Source organism: Barbus barbus (genome assembly GCF_936440315.1).
Source record: "Barbus barbus genome assembly, chromosome: 13".
Taxonomy (NCBI): Eukaryota; Metazoa; Chordata; class Actinopteri; order Cypriniformes; family Cyprinidae; genus Barbus; species Barbus barbus.
The window spans coordinates 31,460,026-31,472,842 of record NC_136741.1 but is presented as its reverse complement, the minus strand read 5'-3'; the positions used below and the strand labels follow the sequence as shown (position 1 = coordinate 31,472,842).

Here is a 12,817-nt window from a genome sequence, read left to right as displayed (position 1 = left end):
ATAATATATACATATATTATATGTGCTGTCAAACGATTAATCATGATTAATTTAATCCAAAACTACGTTTTTCATTAAGACTTTATAATACTGAACATTAAAACGTTCTTTATGTTTGACGTATCTTCTTCTTGTACCTTCAGTGACCCACAAGAGGATCCATGGTTGAAAACCCTAGTCTTATTCAATAACAATTTTATCAGACGTTCGAGCTATTTTTCATTTCATAAATAATTTAAAACAATACTATAGTATTTTTTTTTTTAATAAATGTAAAAGCAGTGGCATTTTTTGTTGTTTTTATTATACTCATCACTTTTATTTAACAATTTGCATAATTTAAATGATGTCAACTTATATAATAAAACACAAAAAATAAGTTTTCCAAATGTGCGCTCTGCCCTGTCAAGCGTTTTGATTGTTGAACTAGAACCGTTTAACAGACTGAATGAAGATGGTCTCCACTGCTATCCTCGTATATTTTTGCAGTAAAAGTTTGCTTTAAGTTACTGACGCTCAAATAAACACACTTCCACCCGTAACGCGGTACACACTAGGTCACACACTAGGTCAAGCGTTGCAGTTGTTTAAAGTCAGTCTTGCTATTAGAAGCCAAACCGGTTTGTGCAGCGTTGAGCATTTTTCATCCTCCCATTATGTGCTGTAACATCATGTTAAAATGTCTCTCTAACCACTCTTGGCATTAAATGAGAGAATGAGATGATTTCAGTTTATATATTTATTTTTGGTGGTGAGCGTGCACAAATGCATGCAAAGTCTGTGTGCTTGTGTGTGCGCGAAACAGCGTGCTTGATGCCAAACAGTTGTGTCTGAGTGCACGCATGCATGTGTGTATCGGGTTATACGCCGGCGTGCATGATGTGTTTGTGTGCGAACCCACAAAGATATTTCAATTTCTGCTGGATATTAAAGAAGCATGTGGTGGCAGCGGCCCTCGGCCTGCCAGCGGGTGAGTTGAGGGGGGTGTTGTGGCCGTGACTCTGGGGGGGGAGACGAGGGGGAAGTGGCTCATGGTCAGGGCCCCTGCTGGACACACTGGCGCCTCTTTCTGGAGGACTTCAGAACCACCACACTCCTCCACCAGAACCCTGCCAACCCAAATCACTCACTTCAACATCCTTCCATTTCTCTCTCTCTCTCTTGCTCTCTCTCGCCCACTCTAAAGCTATTTTCCTATCAAATTTTAATTTCTCTGAACATTTGTTTATGCAGTCTTCTTCTAATACTTTGGGCTGTATTTTAAAAGGAACCCAATGCTGCGTTTAAAAATTGGATGTAGCCTACAATTGTAATGTTGTTCCACTCTTTTATAAATTATGTTGAAATAAAAATGCTGAGACAAAAAGACAAAGAAAATTACAAGAGTACACAACTGATGATATGTCACCCTGGACCACAAAACCAGTCATAAGGGTCGATTTTTGGAAATTGAGATTTATGCATCATCTGACATTTGAATAAATAATCTTTCCATTGATGTATGGTTTGTTATGATAGGGCAATATTTGGCTGAGATACAACTATTTGAAAATCTGGAATCTGAGGGTGCAAAAAAATCTAAATATTGAGAAAATCACCTTTAAAGTTGTTCAAATGAAGTTCTTAGCAATGCATATTACTAAGTCAAATCAAGTCTGCTTTATTGTCAATTCTTCCACATGTACGGCGCATACATACAGAGAATTGAAATTGCGTTACTCTCAGACCCTTGGTGCATACAGTTAACATTAAACACGTTCAAATACAGATAATACAGTTTAAACATATGCACATACAACTATACAGATATACAAATGAGGACATTGTAGAAAAATAAAGAAATAGATAAAGTGGCATAAGGCACATGGCAGAATAGATAGAGTGCAAATCAGTTAAATAAAACAATGTGCAGATATATGTGTAGTGCAAGAAGAGCTTGTCAGTAGGGAGAACAGTCCTTATATCTGAGGAGGTAGTTTGCAGTCAATGCTGGATGAGGTAGTGATCAGTCCAATGCCGCACAAGTGAGAGGTGCTGGTCACATAAATTGGTGGGGGGGGGGGGGGGGGGGGGGGGGGGGGGCGCTCATAGTGTCAGAGTTCAGTGTTGTATGGGGTAAAAGGGGGGGGGGGGGCAAGGACGGGAGGGAGTTCAGCTTCCTGACAGCCTGATGTATGAAGCTGTCCTTCAGTCAGCTAAAAGATTAAAAGATGAAGTTTGCCTTCTGTCTGATTGTGTTGTAGTCGATTGAAGCGGTAACAATGGCCCTCACACTCATCTACAGGCCTTTATTTCCCCTCAGGACGCCCTCGGGAGCGGGAGAGGCAGATTTCCACAGGTGTGCGCAGGTGAGCGCCTCATTGCTTTAGGGCTCTCGAGGGCCCTAAAATAAAATAAAATAAAATAATAAAGTCTTGATATATTTACGGGAATTTACAAAATATCTTCATGGAATTTGGTCTTTATTTAATATCCTAATGTTTTTTGTCATAAAAGAGAAATGTATAATTGTGATCCATACAATGTATTGTTGTCTATTGCTACAAATATACCTGTGTTACTCATGACTGCTTTTGTGCTCCAGGGTCACAGATGTTATTTCAGGGCATTAGAACACGACAGTTATAGGCCTAACGGTATCATGACGATAGCAAACAACAACAGAATTAAACTTTAATATAATTAATACTGTGCCTAAAGTATTAGATGGCTGACAGTAGTCACAATGATATGGTTTTATCTCTTTAGTTATTATTATAAGTTATAATAGTAATTCAAATCCTATTATTATTTTAGTTTATACTTGAATTAATATTTACAAGTTTGCATTTTGTTACAGCATTATCTGTCCGAATGATAAAAAAAAAATATATATATATATATATATATGACTTCATATCTCACAATTCAGACTTTGTTCTTGCAATTTATCATTTGTTCTCAGAATTGCGAGAAGAAAGTTGTAATTGTGAGATATGATCTTTATTTTTTATTGTAATTGTGAGATATAAAGTTTGGCAATACATATGAAGATTGATCATCATAAGCTCATTTATATTAATTGCGTTGGCAACGGCCTGGCACTTAATTTTTTCTTACAATTATAGAATTTATATCTCACAATTCAGACTTTTATTTAATATTATAGAGTTTATATCGCAATTTTGATTTTTTTCTTTCTCAGAATTGTTATTAAAAAGTATTTTTAATTTAATGACCTTTTAAAATTATCTTAATTTTTTATTCTGTGGCAGAAACGATCTTCTGTAGTCCTTCAAAGGTTATGAAATGTTTTATTTATCTTCGTTTTGCATTTGTTTGCTTTCTGAAAAAGCAAAAGCTCCAAAATAAATGTGGAAAAAACTACTTTTGTAGCTTTAAGAATGGAAGAAGACAAATGCTCATTAAGTGAATAGATGAGTGTAAAACTTGTGACAACAAGGAAGTATAAAACGTCTAGAATTATAAACTCAAGGAATTAAGAGTGGATGTCTATTTTAAAATGTCACAGCTCATTTCCCTCACTTCCATTTCTTTTTTTCTGGAAGCAATTTGTCATCCAGGGGACATTTAATAGGGAACATATTATCTTTTTACAGGGGCATGGAGTCTGCCACAGCCTGCCCACAGTTCCTATAAACAGAATTGGTCCATTTAGTGGTGCGTTTGATACATTTCAGGACAGCAGCGAGTTCAGTTACAGACTGGAGCCCGTAAAGGCTCAGATAAGTGCTTCTATTCACCAGGCCGTTGCCAACACAGTTAATTTAAATGAGCTAATGATGATCAATCTTCATTTGTGTTGCCAAACTGAATGCTCTCTTTCCTTTTTCTTAATCAGTTTTCCATCTGACCTTCCCCGACCTCAGTTTCTTGTTTTAGGTTACCCGGGTTTCTCTCCTCTTCTCCTTCATCATTTGTTTTGCAGCCATTGTTAGATGCAGCAGAGCCCGAGGCGTCACGGCCCTCGAGAGCCCTAAAACAATGAGGCGCTCACCTGTCCTGTGCACACCTGTGGAAATCTGCCTCTCCCGCTCCCGAGGGCGTCCTGAGGGGAAATAAAGGCCTGTAGATGAGTGTGAGGGCCATTGTTACCGCTTTAATCGACTACAACACAATCAGACAGAAGGCAAACTTCATCTTTTAATCTTTTAGCTGTAAATGCATGCAAACACAGTTAATCAGTGGTGTTTGTTCAGTCGAGCAGCACTGGTTCTGTTGCTCATACTTTAGAGGGTTTCAGACCCTAAAACATATGTTTTAGTGCTTTCAAATGATTAATCGCGATTAATCGCATCCAAAATAAAAGTTTTTGTTTACACACTATATGTATGTGTGCTGTGTTTATTTATTATGTATATGTAAATACACTCACATGCAGTATATATATTGAAAATATTTATATTATTACATTATATATAAATATATTTAATATATAAAGATATATTTTTCTTAAATATATACATGCATGTGTTTGTATTTATATATACATAATAAATATACACAGCACACATACATATAGTATGTAAACAAAAACTTTTATTTTGGATGCATTAGTTTTAACCCTTGCGGGTCAATTTGCCTCGGTTTTTGAGTTTTTGAAAATACTGGTTAATGATTTTATTCTTGATATTTTGTGACTTTTTCTTATTTATGATCATGAACATGCATGCAAAGTTTTGACACTCATGAAATGTGCATAAAAAAATTCTGTTATGATTATTAATTTCATGCTTAATGGCATGAAACTCACCAAAAACATGTATTTTGTCAAGTCAGTTTCTTACCCATATATTTCTTTTTACATTTACGCATTTGACAGATGCTTTTATCTGAAGAAATTTACACTGCGTTGACGGTGAACAGTTTGGCTGAGTCAATGGTGTTAAAATGTTTTCAAAAATACTGTTTTTTAAATTAACTTATTATGTTTTTAATTTAATTGAATAGTTTTTTTATTTTTGGTGAATTATATTGAATCAGGGTCAATTGGACCCATACCACAATCATAGCCGTATTTTCTGTATGTAAGTATCCTACACTGTCTGTGCTTGAGCACCTAAAGAAAGACTAAAGCACAACAACAACTAGGCAACTGTACTGCAACCCCTCACACCAACGTGTGTGCAAGAAACAGTAAAACTCAAGCTCATATTTATCCACTGACCATCTGAGAGTCGCGTTTGAGGGGGATGAACGGGAGGAGTTTGTGCTTCCCTCTTTTCCTGTCATCTTCTCTTTTCTTCTCTTTTTCTCTCTCTCTCATGGCCCTGAGTATATTTATCTTTTTATGGCTTCATTCGAGGCAGATCCTCGTCTTTCCTTTTTTTCCCCCTCCAACGTAAAGATACAAAAATAAAACAAAGTTACCGCCACCACAGGGGAGTATAAAAGTTCAAAAATAATAGTCAGAAGCCACGGACCCTCCTGTACCCCCCATATAAAGCTGCTACACCCCCACCCACGGACGCACACCCCACCCAACCCTCCGCCCGCCCGGCCAGGCCTTTAAAGCTGCGGACGCGACCGCCAGCCCACTTTAGACCACCATAAACATGTCAGGCCCTGATGACAGAGCCGGCCCCGGGATGCTTTATACCAGCTGACCTCAGCTCCAGCTCATTAGAGCCAGTAAATTAGAACCATACATCCCGAGTCAAAGAGGAGTCGATGAGAAGGGAGCGCACTGTATGAGGGGCGATGCATGCATTTGATCATATAAATAAAGTCTGCGATGTGTGCAACGCTTCCGGATCTCACAGCTTTTGCTGTTTTCAGTAGCTCGCCTTCACCTGCATCTCGTCATTTTTATAATTCACACAGACTTGATCTCATACAGGAAAAGCCCATTGCTGTGTTTCAAAATCTTTACTACGTAAAATATAAAATAAAAAGGAAAAAGTGCAATTACAATTCTGTATGCAAACTTGTTGACGCCAAAATTCACTGGGGAAAAAAAATTGTTGTAGATACACTTTGCACTCAGAAATTGCTAGATTTCACAAATAAATACAAAGAAAAGGAAAGTAATATATTGAACTTTTGAGGTAGAAAAACTGAAATAGTATTTATTTATGTATACCAATAATGTGTTTTATTTGCATATATTTATATTTCATAAAATAGAATAAAAACAGCAAAAAAAAAAGAAGAAAAAAAGAAGTGTAACATTATATGTGGGAAGATGTAAAACTTTAAAGTTAAATTTCATAAAAAAAAAAAAAAAAAGGTTTATAAAAACCAAAAATATAAAAAAACAATGCACACATGAGCTGAATTAATTGCAAAGAAGCACAATTTCAAATGCTTCCGCACAGGCACTGAAATAAAATAAAATAAATGAAAAATAAATAAATAAAAAACCCTCACTGTATAAGGAGTCTCTTCTCTCATAAAATAAAAAACATAAAATAAAATAAAAAAAAATTCAATTTCAATGTAAATTCCATATTCAAACATGTTGACACCTTCTTAAGATTCCGAATGTGGAACATTCTCACAATGCACGTGGGAAAATGTCATAAAACTAAATTTCATGAAAGTATAAGCTTTAGAAAAACAAAAACAAAAATATATATTTTTTAAGTATAAAATGCTTCCTCTCAAGCACTGCAATAAAATAAAATATATTAAAATTAAATAAGTTAATAAAATGTAAAAACCCTCAGTGTATAAGGACTTGATCATTTCCTCTCTTGAGTGGTCAGTCGTCTCCTCCGGTCATCTCCTGCCCCGTGCTGGCCGTCCTGCAGCGTTATGTGGGGTAATTGTCCGCCGGTGGGGCCGGTGGGGGTAATTGGTCCTCGCAGACAGCGGGGGAGGTTTAATTTCCTCGAGTGGCGTTCTGAGAGACTCTTTGTGAGACTGAGAGCTCTGCTTTGTTTGTGCTGAAAAACTAATTAAAGCATTTGTTGAGCCGTAAGACAGTACGAATGACAGAGCAGGAGCAAAGAGCAGAGAAACTCAAAGAATATATGGGAGCTTGATGGCATGAGGAAAACATATCTGGCTTTATATTCTTTCCCTTCACGATCCATTAGTCACGGGCCAAACATTCAAAGCAATGACACTTCATTTCTGGAGAAAAAAGGTTTTACTCACACTTTGTGGTCAACTTATTCTGAGCATCATACATTTGATTTATGACATCCCACATGCAGCGTCTATGGATTCAATATGCTGGTGTGATACCGAAACAAGCATTTTCAGGCCAAACCTCACAACATGGCATTTGGCTGAACATAAAGATGTTGTTTTTTACACAAACCGTGAATATTTCAGTATTTTCTGTATGCAGCATGCAGGTTTTTGGTCATTTAGATGGTGTAATATATTAAAAACAGATGTATCATGAATAAATGTGAAGGAATCTCATGAAAACATCTGCAGGTCACATTTCAACCCAAAATGTCAAGAAACACAAAATTATATATTTGCATATAGAGAATTAAGCTAATTAGGGTCATTGAGATGTTTTGCATCACAGTTCATTAAAATAAATGATACATACTATACCACTGACTTTATTCCATTAGTATTATACATTTTTTTTGTATTACAGTAATGATAATTTGAGGGGAAATGTGCTAAAAATTCAAATTATGGTCCTAATAATATTAGGTTAAATTTTGGTAATATATTTGGTATAGTTGGAGAATATTTGGTAATATAATATAAGCGTAATATATATTTTTCTTTTGATTTAAGGGTGAAATGGGACCCGAGATGTTCTTGAAAATTGTTATGAAACAAATAAACATAAAAATGTAAAACTCTACTGCTTTGCACAGCCACATACGGTGGTTTGAATGCTTAACTAAATTACTGTATATGCTTTAAGTTTGACTTTTACTGTAATCAGTTCATAGAAATCTGCCCACTGATCTTATTTCCACAATTATTTAGGATTTTACTTCAAAAAATGATATTTCATACATAATGTCTTTCTTAACATTTAAATTCTGTTCTAAAAATCTGCTTATAATATTCAGAGTCAAAAGACCTTTAAATTAATTCATCCAAATTAAAAAATAAATAAAACCATCACATGAATGAGAAGACTTAATTTATTCATAAATGACTCGCTTCATGGTCTACCTCCATTCAGCAAAACCAGTGAAACACAACATTGTCTCATAATTTAAAACATAAATTAGATTTTATGTAAATAGGAAATTAAATAAAACAATGAGAAGCGACAGGACCAGTAATGAAATAAAAGAAAACGGTTCACTGTACACCAGATTGCCTCTTTGCCTCCTGATCAGTTTTATCAAAGTAATGAGTCCTCAAGAAAGCATTCAGGATTAAAAAAAATAAAGAAATCAATTTGAATGAAATAAAAACAGGATGAAATGTGCATCGATCGAAAGCCTGAATGTCAGATGCTCTGCTGACAACAACAGCCGCCCCTAAAAGTTGTCAAAAAGAAGGAATCTAAAACAAAGAATAAGAAATAATTCAATAATCATTTGTAGACATTAAAACATTTTAAAATACTCCCCAAAATGTAGGCCTCTCCAGACAAACATGTGTCTGAAGTTCTTTGTACACTATCAGTCAAAAGTTTTCGAACAGTACGATTTTTAAAGAATTCTCTTCTGCTCACGAAGCCTGATCCAAAATACAGCAAAAACAGTACAATTTTGAAATATTTTTACTATTTAAAATAACTGTTTTCTATTTGAATATATTTTAAATGTTATTTATTCCTGTGATAAAAGCTAAATTATTTTAGCATCATTACTCCAGTCACTTGATCCTTCAGAAATCATTCTAATATTCAGATTTTCTGCTCAGAAAAACATTTATTATTATTATTATTATTAAGTTGAAAACGGATGAGTAGAATTTTTTCAGGTTTTGTTAATGAATAGAAAGTTCAGAAGAACAGCATTTATATTTTGTAACATTATAAATGTCTTTATCATCACTTTTGATCAATTTAAAGCATCCTTGCTAAGTAAAAGTATTAATTTATACCCCAAAAAAAGAAAATTATACTGACTCCAAGCTTTTGAATGGTATAGTGTATAATGTTACAAAAGCCTTTATTTCAGATAAATGCTGATCTTTGGAACTTTTTATTCATTAAAGAATCCTAACAAAAATGTACTTAACTGTTTTAAATATTGATAATAATAATAATAATACATGTTTCTTAAACAGCAAATCGGCATATTAGAATGATTTCTGAAGGACTGGAGTAATGATGCTGAAAAGTTAGCTTTGATCACAAGAATAAATTAAATTTTTTAATATATTCAAAAAGAAAACAGTTATTTTAAATATTAAAAATATTTACTTTTTTTCTGTTTTTGCTGTACTTGAATCAAATAAATGCAGGTTTGGTGAGCAGAATAGACTTTAAAAACATTAAAAATCTTACTGTTCAAAAACTTTTGACTGGTAGTGTAATTAATTTCTCCCAGTCAAGAAAATGTTCATGATACGCTGCTCTCCGTGGAGCACATTCCACTAGTTCCTAAAAACAGACTGCATAATAAAACACAGGATTTCATTTCATACGCAGCTTAGCACCAATGCAACAGTAGCTCCACTTGTCAGAGTCTTCATCCGAGTCCTCACACAGCGCTTTTATATCTCCAGCAGCCCGCTGCTGCCGTCTACACCGTTCCCTGTGCTGCTTTTTTCGTCTCCGCCAACCGTTGGGTCCTGCATGCCACCGGCGGGCCCCTGAGGAGCCACTTTACCGGAATCAGTCGGCTCCTCGGTCGCTCTGGGCTCTGCCTCCTCTTCCGGACCCTTCGCTTGCAGGCTGGCTTCCGTGTGGGTTTTCTGATGTTTGCTGAGATGGTCGCTTCTCGTGAAGCGCTTATTGCACAGGAGACAAGTGAACTTCTTTTCTCGAGTGTGGGTGCGGACGTGGCGCTCCAGCTCGTCTGAGCGAGTGAACCGCTTTCCGCAGAAGAGCCAGTTGCAGACGAAGGGTCGTTCGCCTGTGTGCCAACGCAGGTGGGCTTTGAGATGCGAAGCCTTGCCATAAACCTTCCCACAGCCGGGAATGTGGCAGCTATGGACGGGTTTCTTGCGCAGGGATGCAGCCGAGGCGCCAAGCCTCTCCAACTCTTGGCAATTCGGGCAATCGCAAGAAGACCTTCCGGTTGTAGATCCGCCGGTGTATCCGGGAGATCCCCGAGCCGGTTTGAGCCCCATGGAATTGTCCAGGATTCCAGAAGTTGGGACGTGTTTGGGCTTGTACATGTCCTGAGGGAGCATGTGCTGGGAAGACTGGAGCGAGCTCAAGCCTACAGACGGATACGGCGCCGGATTTAAAGACGTAAAATCGGTAGTGTAACTAGGCATCTGGGAATTGAGGGATGCTTGAGGAGCGACGGGTTGGAGGCTCTCAGGTTGAGGTTGTCCAGTGCTTAGCCAGTTTGAGTTGGTATGGACATCCCACCATGAAGATGTTGCGTTTGCAGGAGCAGCCGTGATCCCGGGATGGATGCCCTTGTACCAGGAGCCATAGGGATGCGTCATGTCCAAGTAGGTGTTGACGCTGGTCAGGCAGTCCGCTGTGGCTTTGGTCCCCAGGAGTGAAGGGTCCTGAGAGGCACTGGAGGTTTGGAAACTGGAGAACGGGTTGTACTCGGAGCCGTACGCTCCCGTGGGAGCAGGAGGAGGGCTGCCGGTTGGGGTTAGCAAACCCCCGGCGGAGCTAAAGGAGCCGCTGTAAGAGTCTGCGACGCCCTCATTTCCTCGGACGATATTCTTAGGGCTCTGGAGTTCAGAGGTCATGCTGTAGGCTCTCTTAACTGGTACCGTGTTTCCCGCTTTACCGGGCGTGGCGGAGTCTCGGACTGGACTGGTGTTTCCAAACTTGTTGCAGGTGGCAGTTAGCATAGCCAAGGGACTGGATCCATAACGTGTTTCCTCCTAAGAAGACAATAAGAGATCAGAATGCAATCTATGTTGCTTTAAGTTGCATACAGTCAAACCAAAAATTATTCAGACACCAGATATTTTTTTACTAGTGGGTGCAGGACACTATAGTTCATTTATGTAAGTGAGGATAGAGAAATAAAGTGAGCTGTGATATATTAAACCCAAAAATTCCTCATACAGTGGACTACCAGTAAACTTTGGGATCAAATAATATTTAGACACTTTGACCTGACTGTGTTTTTCTTTAATTGCTAATGTGACCTTTTTACTCCACAGACTGAACGAGATTAAGCATTGCTTGGTAACTGGTTGAGCTAAACTGGAATTATATAATTGTGCAGCTGAATCATTTTTTGATTGATTGTAATCCATTACATACCTTTCTATCAAAGTTATCTGCCATTATCAAGGTGAATTTGTTCTGACACAGTTTAACTCTGAGTTCTTGTCATATTGTATTACCATTTTCTAAACCGAATAAACTGTGATAATGTGAGAAATGTTGAAGGTGTCTGAATAAATTTTGATTTGACTAGCCATCATAATGTTCTCAAGCATAAAAGAGGTTGTGCAAACATCCTTCCTGCGCTATTAGTCTAGACAGAAATATGCACCAGCGTTGACAACACAATAATTAATGTCACCACACATAGAGTTCCTGTTTAACATGTTTACATCTCTATAGTGACCATCCGTCTGTGAAAAACAGGCAACAATATAATATTGTTTGGAAGAACAAACAATTGTGTTGTCAATCAATGTGTCAGCTGTGCATTTAAACAAATGCACAGGAATAAAACATTTAGAAATCAAAGATGGTCAATTATTCTCACATTGATCCAAGCACGAAGTATTTATCATGCTTTATGCCAGTGCATGAACACAGCCACAGAAAAACATGTGGTAACCATGTTTACAGTCAACAATGAGTAATTCAAGATTTAATGACAAAATGTTCTCCGTTTGGATGTTAAATTAGAAAGCAGATTGGCATTTTAGGATTCCCACAACCCTAACTTAAGATGTTAAGTCCAAACATCACCTTACAGTCACAGACTACGGTTGGACTTCGCTTCATTTGGAATGGCAGTGGTCTACCCTATTTTCCGTTGGGAAGTGATGATAAATGAATGAGTAAGGCACAGTGTGTGATGATATTTCCCTCTGAGTGTGTGCGGTTCATCTTGGCAAAGGTTTTGCTCCCGTTTCCAGGTTAATTGCTCTCCATTACCGCGTGGAGCTTAAATTTGATGCCTACATCCAAAACCATTGCCGCAAAAGTTTTATGTCCTCGACTCGTAGCTTTTATAATTTTTTCTTCATAATTCAGTATCTAGACTATCTGGTCATAAGTTTGGAAGCTTTTTGGTTGTGTTGCAACAAACCCTACACTCTAAACAATAAAGGTTCCTCAGTGGTTCCTTAGGTTTAGTCAAGAACTTTTAAGTTCATTATGGGTTATTCACATAAGTGTATTGGTGTCTAGTTTCTTAAACACCATTAAGGACTACAGAATAAAAAGTTATTGAAGAACTTTCAAAGGCTCTTCAATGAATGCAAAACCCTACTTTTTACTGTGAATTTAAGAGCATAGTCTTCCTGACAACATATACTGAATTTCAGTGTTTTCTGTAAATTTTTATATATCACATAGTTCATGCAATTACAGCTAAAACGAGTTATTTTCATTCTACTTTAAACTTCATACACAAGCTAATGACTTTTACTGAGTGACCAGAATCAGAAGAAAGCCAGTGCCAACCAATAATGCACAAAACATCCATATAGTCCTCGTTTGATACGCGTAGCCTACTTGATACATATTTATAGAAACCAGACTGAAAACATACGCAGGTCTGAGATCATCAGACTGTGCTTTCCATACCTCCAGAATCGACGCGGCCATGCC

General features: G+C 37.2%; 1 protein-coding gene across 1 annotated transcript; it reads right to left on the bottom strand.

Annotated features, from left to right (window-relative positions):
- Positions 1–9,597: 9,597 nt before the first annotated feature.
- Positions 9,598–12,817, bottom strand: LOC306879010 (transcription factor Sp7-like; the record flags this gene model as incomplete). Its single annotated transcript, XM_079431668.1, has 2 exons — positions 12,794–12,817; positions 9,598–10,899 (listed from the first exon to the last, which is right to left on the bottom strand). The coding sequence occupies exons 1-2, from the start codon at positions 12,812–12,814 to the stop codon at positions 9,598–9,600; spliced, it is 1,323 nt and encodes a 440-aa protein (XP_079287794.1). The 5' UTR covers positions 12,815–12,817.